This window comes from Vanessa tameamea, chromosome 24 (assembly GCF_037043105.1).
Source record: "Vanessa tameamea isolate UH-Manoa-2023 chromosome 24, ilVanTame1 primary haplotype, whole genome shotgun sequence".
Classification (NCBI taxonomy): Eukaryota; Metazoa; Arthropoda; class Insecta; order Lepidoptera; family Nymphalidae; genus Vanessa; species Vanessa tameamea.
In genome coordinates, this window is record NC_087332.1 from 464738 (window position 1) to 484284 (window position 19547).

The 19547-nt window shown below is 33.4% G+C and overlaps 1 protein-coding gene across 1 annotated transcript in view; it reads left to right on the top strand.

Annotated features, from left to right (window-relative positions):
• LOC113403182 (octopamine receptor Oamb) overlaps positions 1-19547 on the top strand; it is a 144614-nt gene that overhangs the window by 93671 nt on the left and 31396 nt on the right. The window contains exon 2 of the mRNA XM_026643646.2: positions 10969-11175. Coding sequence (XP_026499431.1) covers positions 11058-11175 — 118 coding nt within the window. The 5' untranslated portion in view covers positions 10969-11057. The remainder of the gene's footprint in view (positions 1-10968; positions 11176-19547) is intronic.

A 19547-nucleotide genomic window follows, 5' to 3' on the forward strand; every position in this document is an offset into this window, starting at 1 on the left:
CTAGTGAAGTGCGCTCTTACTTTTCAAATCAATCCTTTACATTCATTTACATCTATTAGATATTCTATGGTAAGCGTGGTCTGAGCCTTATCATTATCATCAGTATGTTGTCATGTGAACGCACCAATACCACTTGCTTAAAGTAAAAGCTTGTTCAAAATGCATGCAGGGACAATTATGAAATTGCAAGTAATATTAACAATTGTTCTAACATCAATATATATATTTTTTTATATTAGAGGTGGCAAACGAGCAGGAGGCTCATCTGATGGAAAGTGATTACCACCGCCCATGGACATCTGCAACACCGGGCGGCTTGCAGGTGCGTTGCCGGCCTTTCAGGAATATATATCAATATATGTTGTTAAAACAGATACAAACAAGGTTAGATAATAGTAATGACAATAATTAAACTGACATAAAAAGGAATTTATTTTTACGGAACCAAACAAAAAGTATCACTATGAAATAGATACAAAAATGTTCGACGAACGCGTAGTGCTCGATTTATCCCTTTAACTTTTAATTACCAAAGTTAGTGTTAGCCGCGTTTCATCAAAGTTTCTGAATGTACTCGTAGGATGTACTCGTAATGGCGATACAAACTGAATTAAATTTTGGTTAAACAGAAAATAAATTGTTTCCAACTATTTTCCTTAAGGTTTTTGGAAAATAGTTGGAAACAATTTATTTTCTAGCCCATTACAGACTTTTTATAAATCAATTTATGTTGGTTTTGATTTGCTCATCAATTTTCAGCAATATTAAATGGCATAACTTCGACATATACATATATATTCACGTGTGTTAACCACTGGACAACAAATTATAGAATTTAGGCTATTAATATGTTTGGGTATCTTACACCCAATAATTCTACTATCAAACATCAATGACATGGCCAAAATGCTGTCACGCTTGATTGTTCTACTTTGAAGAGTTAGTGAGAGATTGTAATTATAGGCACAGCATATTAGATCCTCATCAACTCAAGCCGAGGAACTTAATTCATAGTTACTGTATTCATATATCACTGTATAATATTCATTTACCTACGTTATAATATCAAAACCACTAATTATTGTTTAGTTGGTAAAGCGCTTACAGAACAGCGTTGCGAAATAAGCCTTAAATATTCTCATTAAGAAGAGAGCCTTTACCAAACATATAATGATGAGTCAGTTACTGAAGTAACCAATTATAAAATTGCATATTTTTTGATCGGGTATGTATATAATCTGTGCTATATTTTATGTAAATTATTTACGTTTATAAAAATATTTGGTAGTTAGATAGGAAATCATTGAGTTTTATGAAAAGATACGGTGGCATTGTTCTCTTCAAACACTTCAAAATAAAATTCCATAACACTATAAATTTTACTTGGAATAACTGTCTCGGTGATGTAGTTCGTCCGTAAGCGGCTTAGGTCACATGTATATGCTGGGGATGATGGAGTACCAGAGCTTGCTTCGTGAAGTTAGAGGAGTGTTACGTTGTGAGGGGTCTTGTCGGCGATATTCAGCAGGGGTATTTTACTGCGGACTGTAGTTTCCTTCTATACCGTTATAGTCCAGAAGTCAGGCAAAGTAGGATCGCGAAATATTTGAGAATTAATAAATTGAATGTTTGTTTAATTGAAAACACACAAACTATACGAGTATCATTATTTTTAATGGTTGCTATATTAATTTATCCTATTTGTATTTTAACAAAAAAAAAAAACAATTTTATAACGTTTCGAGTAAAATATTAATTCCAATAAATATTTGAGTTTTCTGTTTGCAGATGTAAAGCAATATCTAATAAATGCAGTTCATTTATGGTCGCTGATAACAGTTTATTGTATCTCGGTAAACAGATTACATGGAAACCGACCGAAGAGTAGCTATTTCCTCTTACGTTTGAAGCGAATAATCTTATTAAATGGAATTCATCATCTCATGCTGTAAAATATGGGTCGTGTATGTCGTATGATGCATCGCTGAATCGGGCCAAATATGTTTGCACTAGGCGCCTCATCAAATATTTGATGCCAAATTATACAAATTTGCTTCGATAGAAAAGTAGAGCTTGTCGACCTTCTGTAGGTTAATCACCATTTTACCATCGGCCAAATAGAAGCCCGGAGTATGCGTTTAGCTTTCTCACTTCTTATGCTTACAGCCTAGGCATGGAATAATCAAATCAAAATATACTTTATTCAAGTAGGCTTTTACAAGCACTTTTGAATCGTCATTTAACAAACTGTTTAAAGTAAAGCTACCACCGGTTAGGAATGTAGATTCTACCGAGAAGAAATTACCAGCATCCGAGTATCTTCAAATGAGAAGTTCATCAACCAATATAGTATCAGTAACCCAGCTAGTATAACTTATATTCAAAGGTATCAACTACGCACCGACCAGTTCTATTATTGAAATATCAATATTTTGTATTTCTGAGTCAAAGGGTAAGATCTTTGTAACAGGCTCAAGAGCATAACATCTTAAATACATAGGAAGATTAAACTCATTTTTATTATATGCTTTTTTCCTTTTTATTTGTTAAAGTCATGGTTATACTAAACTTTACTAAGTTAGCTGATTTGTCACGCATGTAATGTGTTAAAATTGACGTTTAATTAGTCGGTTGAGATACACACGTTTTTCACCACACACTTCTATTTACAGTGTTGTATCTGAATAATAAAATATAATAAATTTTCACTGCGTTTAAAAAGCAACCCTAACCATTAGAAAATAGACCTTGTTTCAGTTTTTCCGTTATTTATACACAGTCTCGGATTCGTACTCACCCTGACATTATACAGACAGATGTAGAAAACCTACACGATTAATAATGTAGAGGTACTCTCAGAAATTAAAGGCACACGTGGAAACAACGCTTTCGTAATTAAAAGATTAGTAGGTCTCGTATTTATTTATAAACCCCTAAAGAAAATGGAATGCGGTTTCAGCCGATATCTCACGTAGATGTGTTAACACAATACCCAGTCTATAAATCGATATTTATAAATATTTTATGCCAAATAACGTACCAGCTGAGGACATTTAGCAATTCAATGAACTGTTAGAACTACGATCGTTCTTTTGTCCCAGTAATTGACAATCTAGTGTAGTTGATCATTGGAATTGACCTCGTTTCGATTATCGTTTCGATTTTCGTGACTAATTTACGATTTGTCTTTCATAATTGATATATGCCAGACCGTGGTATCGTCATGAACCGTTTATTTTATTAATATCATTATGCCATTTCTCTCCATTGTAGCCCCACGTGTCGTGAGCGAGTTACAAAGCGGATTGCGAGAAATCTAATGTTTATCCGCAAGAAGTTTTTCTTTTGTTTTATCAGTTTATTTACGCTTTTTGCTTTAAGGTATAATATAGGATAATTTAATCGGGCTCCTTTTATCCCTCGTCCTTTTATCATCTAATGCAATTTATAGATTACACGGTTGACAAAACAATCTTCCATTTTGGATACATTGATCACCTCGGGTAGGTTCAGATAAACTAATGGCGCGCATATATCAAAGACGAAGAATACCTCACTTAAGTGCCGCAACTTTCTAACATTAAGGGCCGAACCTCGTATTCGTAGCCCATATAAATAAATCCTATCACCCTGCTAAATTCGAGAGCTGAAAATTTATCCTTCTGTCTTAGAACAAGTGGGACATTGGGTACTATTTCATTATGAAACTATTTGGAAGCAATTTTATCTAATTCGAGGGGTCATTTAGAGTTTTGAAGGATTTGTAGTAATATCTCGTTTATCGACCAAATAATCAGTCAACAGTGTGTATAATAGAGTTTTGTATTTCAAATAAAATATCTTAAGAATATAAAACAAAATGTCAATGTCTCATTGAACTATTTGGTATAATTTGTCAAATATTTACTCATATGAAATTCCTAGTTGCCCCAGTGGCATGAATATATCAAGATACCGATTCTGAGTGCAAAACTTAGGTCGGACCGATAAAAATTTGGTTTGTCTGAAGAATAATTCTCAGTAACAGTGAATTCTAGAAATTGGAAGCGTGTACACTGCCATGCCTCGGAACGCAGATAAAGCCGTTGATCCTGAGCCTGAACTCTTTCCGGTCATTTCTGCCTTGCGTCAGATTATGAGAGTATAGTGTGCCTATGTTTGAGCACACACTTGTGCACTAAAACATGTCCTGCGTAGTAGACGGATCTTCCACGAGATTGGCCGACGTGTAAAAAGTGACTAATGACTTTCTTGAAGTATCTACATTAAATACAATCCTCTCATCACGGTTCACTTGAATAAAGAATATTTAAATTTAAAATCTCTTATTTCTGTACTTTGTCATCCGTTTGTTTAATATTTGAATTAAACAAACGAATGATAAAAAAAACATAAATTGTCTACAAAGAATCCTCGACGGACGTAAAAATATTTTTTAAAGAGCGTTTTATTAATAGCCTAGAGTCGAATCCACAAAGGATTTGCTATTTAAAATTACCTATTTTTTCTATTGAACTTCTTTTCACATTTTTATTTACTTCCACTCCGCACTGAATTCAATCGTGTTTGAGTGCAACTTGGGAGAAAATAAAAGAGATGTTCCAAGTTTAAATCCAAGTTGGAAAGCGAATTACATTTGAAATTCAAAAACCTATTGGTAATCGTCACCCTGCATAACTAAACTATAATGGTCTTATTTATAAGCATTGTGTAGCAGGTGTTTGGTTAAATACTGATTTCTCTCTCCGTCACCAGTGATTGTACATTTAAAAGAAGAATACAGAGCTATAAATATTTATCACTGGTAAAATACTTTTTCATGAAACATTAAACAACAAAGTGGTTTATTTTATATCTAAAATTTATTCGGTTTGATTTCTAAAAACAAAAAAAGTATTTTTATCGTCATAGAAACGGACTTTTTGTTTAACGAAACACTGATATTTTATTTCATACAATTATATATAATATAAAGTACACATTCTACAAATAACAATGAATAAAAAATACACATAGAAATATAATATTTACAAGAGTTAATTACGTAAACGCAACTACCGCTGAAACAGTTTTCTTATACGTCGAACAGTCGTAGGTTTTTTAATATTGTATACGTATCAAGAAAAGAAAAAATATTTAACGCGCCGTTTTATTACGTTCTATGGTGAGAGGAGGACAGGTTCATTTTCCCCAAGGGAATGTGTCGATTCAACAAAGAAATTCAGCTAGTATTTGGTTCACCTACACCGTTCAAACACGTTTACGATTTTTACAGATAATGTTTAACTATATAGATAAAACTGAACTTTTTTTTACACATTTTACTAATAATAAAAATCCCTTAAATATTTTTAAGTTTTATAATTATCTCGAGATAATTTTGGTACCAATTGTAGTTCTTTCTCTTTCAATTTGTATATTTTTTCCAAAATAAATTTATTAACCTAGTAAATAAGTTTAGATTAATTATTCTCTAGAGACAACCGGCAACCGAATTCAAATAACCAAGTACATGACCACAATCGACTATGGGCTCAAGGCTGAAAGGGCCGAAGTTTTCAAACGCAATTAGAAAGGCAAACATCGAAGGAAGGATGACGGTTAATTAGCGACTGATCGTATGGGCTTGATGATGTTTGGTCTAAGACACGACAGATCTCAATTCAAGAATATCGAAATATATATTTATTTCTATTTAAAATAATTACGCAGACTAACAATTGGGACACTTGAGTAAGTCATAAGTCACCAACGCTCTTTGGTGCCATAAAAAATTAGAATTCCATTCCAATCCTTGTATCGCCCATTATCTTGGGAATAAAGATGTAATGTCCCTTGTGTCAGAAATTGTAAATTTACACTCATTGACCCTTCCAAGTGGATCACAATAATACCCAATATTTCTGTTTAACGGTAGAATATGTAAGGAGTGGTGTTACTTACCCAAAGCCTCTTACTTAACTGACATTTGTAAGTTCCTTGTAACTTATTTTTCTTAACTTGGACCAATCTTTAATCACCGTATTGCTCTCGTACAAGACCAATACTGTAAGAGCAATACATAGGATTTAAAGCGGATTGCTGGCCATAAATATATTTCAGGAATTTTGCGCCTCATTAATTTTCCAAACAATGGGTACATTTACTAATAAAACTAAGAAATAGTTGATCTGAGTTGTAAAGAAAACAATTGATGTTGATGTATTATAATCGACCATTTACTTAAACATTTAAAATTGAAATTGATGAACACTTATTAAATTTTTAGTTATACACCCACAAACATTATGAAATTCATCAATAACGCAACTGACAGTTAATTTTTTTACAACCGTGACAACCCAAGATGGATGCCTCTTTTTCTTTTCTGCGTCTGAAAGATGACGTCACTTTTTTTTTCTCGCTTGAATACCGCTTTACGCGCTTCCCCCACGTGATGGAAGGTGGGGGGGGGGGGGTGAGGGACTCCCCGGAGTCCTGAACGCCTAGTGCGCCCAGGTACGCCGGGTTTACCCACTAAAAAACCAGCGGTACCCTCTCCGTCTTTCGGCGGGCGCCACGGGATCGCTTGCGCATGCTACCGTGACGCAAGATGACGTCACTGCCTTGACCACGTCATTCAATTTTCGTTTAACAATAGTTATCTGTTAAAGTCCAAGTCATCACATTACCATCCAGATCTACCACAATGTCGTTCACCTCTACATAGCGGTAGGTCACGACGGAAACATTATTCTTGCGTCGCAAATTGAGTTAATTTTACCAGCAGCGAGACACCAGGATAACATAACATCTGAAGAGCTATTGTATAAGAACAGTCTTGAATCACCATAGAACACAAAAATTATGAATCAGAAAGTTGTTTGCGACAATGTCTCCAATGAAGTCATTTAAAGGATCAAAAGGCGTATCGCTATACAAATATTAATTCTATTTGGATATCCTTTAATGTAGGCTTAAGACTTAAAAAAACCAGACACACTAACTAAATAAATTGAAGAACTGAGAGCGTTATGCTGCTTGTTTACTAAAATAGTTGATAATATGTTTTTTAACTTTAGTTTTTGATAAATAAGGTCTAGAACTCGAAAAAAGATCGCTTTCAAGAATGTTAAGTTCATATTTGGCGATTTCCATGTAAGATAAAATAATTTAATTGTATTTAATTAAAATAAAACTATCTAGACTAGTAACTTTTGCGTTTCTTAACAGATACTAACGAAATAATTTTGATAATTATGTTTCTAATCGACGGTAACTTCGTATTTAATAAAACTCTGCATCGATTCAAAATTAATCACAAGATCCTAGTTTGATAAAGAATATTTTGATTTTGATATTATGCAACTGTTTACAGCACTAAAAGTTACTAACAATTTCACAATGATTAGTGGTAAAACTGTGTCTTTTTAAGTCATGTATTGATATTATATTCATTATTATATTCTCATCGAATATAAAAATGAAAATTATACAACAATATTATAAAAAAAAATGTTCAGATGTTATGGTAAGTACAATAAAAAAATTACCTGATGCCGATTATAGCATCGAACGGAAACCAATAATGTAGACAGGATTCTCGGAAATACTAAGAATAGAAATAATGAGGAATCAATATTACTTATACTGTATATATTTAATATTCTGATTCTTTACGAATTGTTTTTGTGTGCCACAATCTTTACAATATCTATATCTATACAAATAATAAAACTTGAGTGTCTGTTTGTAATATAAAAATAACCGCTTTTTACTAAATGCATATGTATGTATACGCGGCACATATACCAAAATAACATTTTTTATAATTTTTGTCTGTCTGTCTGTTTAACGGCTGAACCGATTTTGACAAAACTTTCACTGGCAGATAGCTGATGTGATAAAGAGTAAATTAGGTTACTTTTATAATTTTATAAAGTAATAATAAAGTCACGCTGCAGCCCTCGCGTGCACCACTCCGGCGTCACGTCGGGTGCCTCGTACCAACGACTTAATATCACAAAAGCTGCCTAATACAGAGTTAATAAGTTATAGTAAAATCTTCAAACTGAAAAATAACTTTTTTGTTAAATTCAAACGCACTTAGTCGTAGGTGCAGCTAGTATTCATATTATAAATGCGAAATTAGCTATCTATCTGTCTGTCTATTTGTTGCTCTTTCACGGCCAAACCACTGAACTGAGTTTGATGAAAAAGGCAAACTTTTTGCTTAAAATCTGACAACCTCTAAAACGAGAGCAAAGCCGCGGACGATAACCAGTTATTAATATCATCACAACCAAGAGTAAATAATAGATACGTACGTGGAAGTCGTAACGTTTTTGGATTATATCTTTTTGAGGTATATCTGTATATATTATTATAAAGGGTTTTTCTATATAGATGGAAATCTTCAAAGCGACATTCGGTTAAGGTACATACTTTAAAATCTACAGCTACCTTAGCCATGATAACAATATTCGATGCCTTCGAACTTATTACTATTATTAAAACGTCGTACGTTTTGCAACATTTTCAATAAAAGGCGAGTTCTGAGAGAATATAATTAGATACTTATATTATTCTACTGAACGATCTTCTTCATCCACAGATATGTCACGTGGTCACTAACTCGCTTGAACAATCTCGGATTGCGTAAATCACGATAAAATATTCGACAAGTATTTTCCTCTGGTCTGTTTAAGAGATAATATTGTTGTCTGTCAAAAAAATCAAACTTTAATTAATAAGGCATATTACTCGATAAAGGATTATATAGATTATAAAAAAAGTATAGAATTCGTGTTCCTTGATATCCATATTACATTTGGAGAGGCCTATGTCCAGCAGTGGGCGAATGTGGGCTGATGGTAATGACGATATCCATACGGGATACGTAATAATTAAACTTGCATTTATTGCCTATAAAACTAATTATCGAAAAAGAGTAACTAAACTAACTAGAGTAACTGAGTTTCTTGCCGGTTCTTCTCGGTCCAGTCAACATTCCGAACCGGTGGTAGAGGTAGAGGTAGTTTTAATTTAAATTTAATTATATAAAATGACGATTTTGTTACATTCAAATAATTATTTAAAAGTGCTCGCAAGAGCTTGCTTGAATAAAGTATATTTTGATTTTATTTTAATTCATGGTAGGGCTTTGTGCAAGCCTGTCTGGATTGGTACCACCCACTCATCGGATATTCTACCGCCATGTTCCGGTTTAAGGGCGAAGTGAGCCAGTATACAAGCGCAAGAGAAATAAAATCTAAGTTCCCATTTGCTAAAAAAATTATAATATATTATTAATAGATTTATCACATGCAAAACCAGAGACAGCATTAATAGCATTAGCATTAGCAGCCTGTAAATTTCCCACTGCTGGGCTAAAGGCCTCCTCTCCCTTCGAGGAGAAGGTTTGGAGCATATTCCACCACGCTGCTCCAATGCGGGTTGGCGGAATACACATGTGGCAGAATTTCGTTGAAATTAGACACATGCAGGTTTCCTCACGATGTTTTCCTTCACCGCCGAGCACGAGATGAATTATAATTATATATATGAATTATATAAATGAATTATAATATTAATAGATTATATGCAAATAATACATTGAAACTAATTTGCTTACAATTAACTTAAAACAACAAATGAAATATTCATTCTAACTTCCTTTTGTAACCAGTGTTGCAAAGTTGAATTATCATACTGAGTATTGTTATAAGACCCGATTTGGATACAACTTAACGACAAATGTAGCTAGATTAATATAAAGCGTGGAGTTAATGCTTGTTGTTTTCCAGGCAGGAGACATAACATACATATATAATTGTATTTAACTAACATGACTGTATTTTTACTGAGTTTCTTGCCGGTTCTTCTCGGTAGAATCTATATTCCGAACCGGTGGTAGCTTTACTTTAAATATTTTGTTAAATGACGATTCAAAAGTGCTTGTAAAAGCCTACTTGAATAAAGTATATTTTGATTTTATCCACTTTACTTTATTTCTTTAAGCTGAGTCAAACAAATGGTTTCTAGTTACTGATTCCGCTACTGTCTTGCCTATTGTTTCTTAATTAAAGACCCGAGGGAGATACCGAACTGACTAAGAAAGAAAAGTATTTAAATACAGACATATTAAATTCTAACTATTTCTGTACTCCGTACATATAGTACTTCTATTTTTATTATACAAATACTAAACACGGATGGATCGTCTCTAATAATTGTTAGATTCAGATTATGAAATGAGAAAGAGCGCGTAAAACTTTATATTGAAGCAAAAAAACGAATACAAATTCCCGATAGAGCTTTTTGTTAATACCTCAATAATTTATAATAATTGTCATGATTTACATCTTATGATGTAAGTTTCATAAACTTGGTGAACTAGTTATTAAGTTAAGTATTACAACAAAAACAAACTGCTCATTTAGTAAGTAAATTAAATTATAGCATTGATGAATGAATTCATTACCTAATTGGTTATCCAAAAACTTTAACGGAAAGTTTCTGATTTTTAACTAGCGATCCCGGCTACGCACGGCTGCAATGCGAGTTAATATGCAAGTTTTACATTGATAAACAAAATAATATGTTTTTAATCCGCTAAGAAAGTCGAAATATTATAAAATGAATGTATTATACACATAAACCTTCCCTTTAAATCAATTTTTTATTAAAGATAACCGCATTACAATCAGAAACAGACGAGAAGTGACTTTTTAATACGATGTAGAGATTAGTATTAAAAAATTTATATCTGTGTATTTTTTAATTTTTTAATATCCTTGTTATATTATTATATGAGTTTTCGTCTTTTATTATTTCGTTATAATGTTAGAAGATAACGTTAGACAACCTTATACTGAATTCATTTGACTTAACAAATGATATTCAATTTTAGGCATTTAATTTTAATAATTCTTATAAATGATTATTAAATATTTTATCCAAATATATATGAATATATTTCCTTTACAGGAACTGAATTCGTCTTAATGAGCGCACCATAAACGCAAACGGGCGATGCGCCGCGCAACGCGCGCGCTGTTACGTGCGTTGCGCGTAACATGCGCTCGCTAAATGTCACAGCGTGCGCGGCGCTGCTCGAAGACGTGCGCTGGGACGAGCCGACCAGCGTCGCCAGTCTCGCCGTGCTAGCGCTCATCGACGTACTGGTCATCGCAGGTAAACCCAAAACATTTGAGCCTTCCACCGAATAAATCTAAACTAATAAAGAGGTAAAATTCGTTTGTTCTTACACAGGTTAACTAAGGAACTAGAGAGCCAAATTAAAAGAATCCTTAGAAGCCTTTGTACATTATTAATTAGTGCTATACGCGTATGGTATGAATTATATTTTTATCATATAATTTTCTGTATTTATAAATTGGACCCGTGAAGCCGGGGCGGGTCGCTATTTGTAATCGTATATTTAATTTAACACAAGAATAGCAACCTCGTGCTTTAGACATCGTCACACCAATAGTCTTAATTTTGCGGGTGAAATTGCTAAGCGCAGCTACTTACGAAATAATATTAAATACTAAAACCTTCTCCCAGACGCGCTATATCTCATAGTGGTCCTCTTTGGTTAATCAAAAATATTCATATATTTGTGGTAAGACTAGGGTTCTTCCTGCGTCACGATTTGAAGTTGAAGTTATTATATTTAGATCTCAACAATATAACAATAAAAGTAAGAATAAAACTATTCGATACCGCGATTAGTTTTCGGGATATCGTTACTGAAGGATCCAAAATATTGAAAATTTAATCTTTATGAAATTTAATAGATTTACAAAAAAAAATCAAGGAATTAAAATTTTCGATATCTCGTAATCCTATGCCCAATGTTAGGTTTTTGTCAACAATTTAATTATTGCAACTGCCTCCGGCACTGTTAGAGGCTCCGCCGCGTTGCTGGAATTTAACAAAACATTTTATAATTACCATTTACGAATACCGTATTTCAAACTTCGGGACCCTATATACATTTTTGTGAACCAAACGTAAGCGTGATTCAGATAATGTTTTCAATTAAAATAGTACAAAAATATGTCATTTTTTTTAACGCGCTATTTGGTGCGATGGTGTAACTCTGATGTTCTACCGCCAAACAACAGTATTCAGTATTGTTGTGTTCTCCTATATTTCTTTTTATTATGAGCTTCTCTGCATTTTATTAGAAATTAAGCAGTTTTCGATTTTATATTATGTGTACGCTTTATAAAATATCATGTGTGTATCATTGAATAAATAAACGCACACAAAAAAAGCGTATGCCAATAATAAAATCCCTAACCAGTGGGAACAACTGCACTTCAAAGGGAGTGTAGGCGTTTTCATTTTACGAGTTGAATTCGCTTTTCCATTAGTAGATTACATCTATTTGTGATTCGAATGAATACTTCTATTGCAAAAGGTTCAAATTCGATGGATTCTCTTTTCAACACCTGGTTGAAGTCCAGCACGATGATGGAAAATCTAATCGTATAAGCTATGAAACATTATGTAGGTAATCTAATCTTTGACAGATGTCGCTAATTTTAAAATGAAATGAGCCAAAACTGTCTTGTTAGAACAAGTGAATCTTAATCGAAGATTCAGAATTTAAGCTTGGACATCACTGTTCCAACATGTAGTAGAACTTCTTCCAATGACTGCAGATTTCCTCATGACGTTTTCTTTCATTTCATTTTTTTCATTGCTGACGATTCGATGATTTGTAAACACAGTTTACACGACAACTCAATAGCGTCCGCGAGGTTATTTTAAACTCTAGACCATGGAGCTCATAATTGTACATACGTTTGAAGATATCAAAATTTTTGGAGTTCAAAATTCACCGAGTGTGATCAAATTATCAAATATAATTTAAACAGTCAAAGTATTCACATCAAGTATCAAGTAAGGATTAAAGAATTAAAGTGTATATGACTTTTTGTTTAGCTCGTTACTTTAATTATTGTAATCAAAATACGGCTTTAACCACAATTATTTCGACAGTGATAAGGTAAGCATTGTGAAGTCGTCTCTTTCGAATGTAAACTCAATGATGGGAGAAAGAGAGAGATAAAGAACAATGTTTAACTAAAAACTAAGCTGTTCCCATAATTAATTTTATACGAAATCTAACGTTACTTTATACGAGTAAATTCAATTAACTCACGATTTACAAGTCTGTTGTGGTAATTTAAGTTTCAATCTGAGCTAGGAATGTATTTTATTTGCAATCAATGAGAAGGAACAACACGTTCATAGTAGTAGATCAATTTTTTAGGTTCATTCGACTCTAGACTCTAGAAATTTAGCTTTTGGATAGCTTTCATTCATATTTATTAAACTCGGTAAATTATTTTAAGTTTTTTTTTTAATGTTGTTTCAACAAACATCACAGTTACATAACAATAATATAATGCAATTAGATTACTCTTATAAATAAACTTTTTTCGTTCCATTATGATATTAAAGAATAATAACTAGGAACGTCTCCGCGGAACGCTAATGGCGTCCGTTTTGCCGTTTTGCGTTCTATTTCATTCAATACAGATTTCTCCCTCGGCTTGTTGCTTTGAACGATTTATTTATCGTTGTAACATTTATTTTAATTCAACTAAGCGCTTTCGACTATGTGATAGAATATTTATTTGAATCACGGCTTAGGATTCCCTTTATACATAACTCATATTATAATTATTTCTTTGTCGGTTTACTCGATTGGACCAGCTATGTGGCTAGTTTGAACAGCTGCAGAATCTGTTGCTGTCATTTACTTTATTTTAAGTACACCTGATTATAAGTCTACATAATTTTTTAAGTATATCTAAACCCAATGTGCCACCTACCTTGGGATATAAAATGTTACGTCATTTATGCCTGTTAAATCAGTTCAATCGCTTTGTAATTTGGAATATAATAATACCGTATATTGCTGTTCGGCAGTAGAATATATGATATTTGGGTTAGAGATACCCAGTTGGGCTGGAAAAAAGTGCTACCACCATTAAAATTAAATTAAAACAGAAAAAATTGGAAAATGGTATTAGTTTATCATATTATTCCTATATACTTATTGTACAATCGGATTTTAGCTGATCTCAGTTGAATGGAGTCCGATTTTATCAATGTTTATTAAGCGTTTGTGTACACACTTAAACACTAACATATGTCCTGCGCAGTCGGCTCTTGGATAGCCGCCGTGGTCGATTCGATCGAGGGGCTATCATCGTTAGCAATTTATTGTAATACAAACAAATTAGGATTCAGTTTTTATTTATGCGCAGCAAAGTTTGATCAATATCCTTGTATCATTGGACAAAAAGGTGCTATGAATAAATAAATAATAATAAATAAATATTGGACAACATCACATACATTACTCTGATCCCAATGTAAGTAGCTAAAGCACTTGTGTTATGGAAAATCAGAAGTAACGACGGTACCACATACACCCAGACCCAAGACAACATAGAAAACTAATGAACTTTTTCTACATCGACTCGGCCGGGAATCGAACCCGGGACCTCGGAGCGGCGTACCCATGAAAACCGATGCACACACAACTCGACCACGGAGGTCATCAAAAGGTGCTATGAAAGGTGCCTAAATGTCTCAATGTTGGCTGACCTCTTTTTGAGGACAAGGCTTAGAGTTTATTCCATGCTTTAAGGCGTTTTGAGGGTACATATTGCAGAACTTTATTAAAATTATACACATGCAGGTTTCTTTGCGACGTCTTCTTTCATCGCAGACCACGTGAATATTCAGTAGTGCTTGCCTGGGTTTGAACCCGCAATCAATTAATATGCACGCGTTATAACTACTTGGCCATCTCAGCTCAGTTATGTATATACAGAGTATGATAATCCAAATATCTTCAAAGTTAGAGTAAATAAGTATCTTCTAAACAAGCGCTATACAGCTTAGACTGCATCTATACCATTATAAGCATTTGTATGTTTGTATGTGGGCAAGCGTGAGTCTATTTGAATAAAAAAAAGTAAATGAAGTCTAAATAAATTTGGTGTTACACCTTTTTGTAATTTATCTTCTACTGAGAACATTGACAGTAAACTCAGTTGTTCTTCTCCAAATATTAAATTATATGGATTTGTTTATTAAATTATTTACCAACGAAAGTCAACACCGAAACCTGCAGTGCGAGTCTGTAATTCATTTCGGATTTCACGCGTGAAATGTTGACAACCAACCGTTTGACTACGCAATTTTGATACGCGTATCCTAAAAATATTATTTTTTCTACATTTCGAGAATTCGCGCGTGTTCTTCGATGAGTTTCGAGTTTCTTCTTACAAAAATCATCATCAAAATGTTTATCCACCGACTCTCAGTGGAAAAGAAAGACTTAAAGAAAGACAGAAAGAACGTGTGCATGTTAAGATATGATTTCGGGTTCAAACCCAGGCAAGCACCACTGAATTTCACGTGCTTAATTTGTGTTTATAATTCATCTCGTGCTCAGTGGTGAAGGAAAACATTGTGAGGAAACCTGCATGTATCTTATTTCAACAAAATTCTGCCACATGTTGTTACCTTTTTACTGCGGGTATGGATTTGAAGAAAACAGTTTTGTTATATAACTATTTAATTGCAGAAACCAAAATTTATAAATCTTACGATAAGTTTAGTTACAGCTTTTGTACTATAGATAGTTAAAAAAAAATTATGCCAGATAGACTCAGCGTGGGTCACTTGGGATAATAGGAATGTTTGAAAATTCAATGCATTATAATTTATCTTATTAAATATTAAAATTTAGGCGCCACTGACGATTCAAAGATTGTATTTTTAATTATTTAGCACACCGTTCGCCAGGCCGGTGTATCTAAGTTTGTAAAAAAAAATTAAAGTGGGTACATCACCAAATTTCCAGCTCCACGTGGATATTGTTTATATAAGGGAACAGGCATGCCATCCTCGGAGTTGCACCAGCAGCTATATGGACACACTCAACCAGGAAACTGCAGCCGTCCACACTTAATATTTCAAATCCATGTATTGGGTTAAAAAAAAAACCTCCTGCAATACGAAATATACAGGTTCAATAATGAAGTAAATAACCAAGAGATAAATACCTTTACTTACATCACCAGCAGTAATTTACCTTTTGGATGTTCAAAGTCCTGCTTACTTTAAATGACGATTTCAACTCCGGAGAATCATTCCAATGGGTCAAAAATCACTGTAAATCACAAATTAAACATGACTACGACTTTCTGAATTCCAACGCATTTAAGCAAAAACAAGAATTAAAGACTTACAATTTGATTAATGTCGGTAGAAATATGTTGTATAAAGTTTTATCAAACTTCAAAACTCCATTATTGATACATTCTGAAAAGATATATGCTGTTAAAGCACTGAAGTAATAATCAATAACAAATTAAGAAACTCAACTATTAAGGTAACTCACCGATATATTCAGTATATCGAATTTGAAGTTTGAATTCGGTGTTAAACCGCAGATGTAAAAATGCAAAAAGAACGAAATCGAATGTTCTTGAAACTTTGAAAGGTGCGGGAGTGTGGCCAGCATCACCACCAAAATTAAATAGGATTTATATTCATATTTAAATCAAAGAAATAATTATGGAATAATTATTTTATTTAATAAAAGCCAATTATAAAGCAAAATAAATCTGTCATAATAAATATCCGACATTTTCAAACAAATACTAACCCTTCATTGGATGACAGCTAAAAAATTAATCTGAAACGATGCAAAATGACTTCCGACAAATACAACAAACGAATTAAGATGATAAAATCTAATTGTAATAATTATTTCACTGCACTGATTAAATTCAAAGAAAATGTCAAAATGATGTATTGGGCTAGCAATACCGATATATGAGAAGTGGGAAAGGGTTAACGGCATGGATTTTAGCGAATTGACACTTTTGTGACGTTTTATATAATTAAAAAAAAAGTTATATATGTGTATTCCACCAACTCGCAGCGTAGTGGAATATGGGCTAAACCTTCTCCTCAAAGGGAGAGCCCTTAGCCCAACAATGAGAAATTTACAGGCTGCTAACGTATTTAATGTAAGAAATATGGCAATCATATCTAGACAATCTTTTAATCAGGACTTTTGAGGTGAGATTTAAATTAATTACACATTTAAGATACGGGAATCGGCGGAATATTATTATGCAAACAAATTTTGTACCTGAGGAATGATGTATTTACTTTGCGAAGATGGAAACTTGGTGTTACAAGTTTGTCAATACTCCTCGTATTTAAACAGTGTTTGTCACAATTTCTAACAAAATTATCATTATTATTGCGAACATGTCATCAATGCTAATATTAAAAATGTTAAAGTATCTAAGTCTGTCTGTTATTCACGCTTACATCGCTGAAACGGTTTAGATGAAATTTGTTTTGGAGATATTTTGAGTCCCAGGAAAGGACAAAGGGATACTTCTTTTAATTTACCCCCCAGAGAGACATTACCCATTTCATATGGGAGTTGACAGTTTGTGTGCGCGGGTAAAGCAACAGGTTTACCTAGTAGAGTTTATATTGATTTAATATATTATGTGTAGTGTCGATTCACTGAATATTCTAGGCTTGTTAGCAACGTCACTTCAAACATTTGTTTTAGATTAGGTACGGTAAACGGTATAATTATTTGTTGTAAACAAATTTTGTATGAATGATAATGTTTTTTTTCAGTTAACTTTCAAAATTAATAAAGTATCATCAGTAAACAATAAAATATCACGAATAATTTTAAGATTAAAAAGATTTTATGGTTGTTTTTTTATGGCATTGGTTTTTGGACGGACAAATGGGCCATATGATGGTGTGTTCCCACTGCCCATAAATATTCACACCGTATGAAATCTCCAGCCATTCTTCCATAGCCAATGTGCCATAAACCATGGAAACAGATGTTATGCTCCTTGTGCCTGTATTTACACTCGCCCAACCTTCAAATCAAAAACAATGACCCCAAGTATTACTGCTTGGCAACATATACGATGAGCGGGTGTTACCTACCTATACGGACTTGTACAAAGCCCAATTACCAGTGAAAATGTCCTTCACTTATAATTATACACGTAGAAAAAAGAACGGACCTAAAGTGTACCCCTGTGGAACTTTTGGTACAGACCCATAATACTTAATAAAGTAATGGAATACCATTAACAGAAACTTGAATTATTTCACTCAAGTATAAAGCAATAAGTTTGTGAACAATATTTTATGTATATAACAATATTAGGTATGGTTTCTACTAGTAAAAACAAACATCGATAATATTGACTTATGGATGTGCCTTAAATAATAATCTAGGGGAACAAAATCTAAATAAATAAACCTTTGAACCGAGATGGCTCCGTGGTTAAAACACGTGCATCTTCATCGATGATTGTGGATTCAAGTCCAGTACAAATACTGTTTTTATAATCCATCTCTGAAGGAAAACATCGTGAGGAAACCTGCATTTGGCTAATTTCAACGAAATTTTGCCGCACGTGTATCCACCAATCCGCGTTTGAGCAGCGAAGTAAAACAGGGTCAAAAATTTCTTCTCAAATGTGAGGCGGCCTTGTGTCTTGCATCCACTTTGTAAAATTGTTCATCATTTTTTAACAATTGAAAATTTTTGAAGTTGGTTAAGTAAAAGTTCTAAATCTGTGTAATCTTTACCAGAGAGGTTCCAAGTTAAAGCCGTGTTTCATTCCCAAGGTGTGCCATCAACCATGAACTCACTATATTTTATCATAACATTTTGCACACAAGTGATCTTTTAATTATTATTTTTTTATTAAATTGGCTAGAGAGGCATTTTAAAGCTGAGATTCTGTTGTAAAACCCGCATTGTCCCACAAAAGAGTTACTGACTCTATGCAGTCGAGTAACAGGAGTAATAAGATTGTGTTTGTAACTTGTACCAATGCTATGAGGGTTACATTATCTCACAAAATCATTACTATTTTTCCATACAATATATACTCTGTAATGTTATGTAAGCAAGATTAAAGCAAAAATTAGTATCTTGATGTCTTTAAATATATACCGCAAGACCGTAAACTATTTTCGGTATGTGTTATGTAAGATTTTGTACTTAACAATAACTGCTTAATAAACTTTTCTGTTTATTTTATATCTGTTTATATTATGGAGTTCTTGCTATGAAGCAAGAACCCCGTAGATGTACATAGGCAACTATTTCATCCTTTGATGCGGTAATCTTGGGTAAAGGTTCGTATCTTAGTTAGTCATCTTAGTTCCCAAGGTTGGCGGCGCATAGGTGATGAAAGGAATGGTTAATATTTCTTTCAGCGCCTTTGTCTATGGGCGGTGGTGACCACTTACCATCAGGTGGCCCATATGCTCGTCCGCCAAACAAAGCCATAAAAAAAAAACTTATTTTAAATCTCTCCGGTTTCTATGTCACTGGTCCGCGTAGAGACGCTTGTATCGAGTACGCGGTGGGTGTGCATAGTCGTACAAACACGCCCTAAAATTGATCGAAGCATATTAATATTAATACGAAGAAAAAAATACAATTTGATGAAACG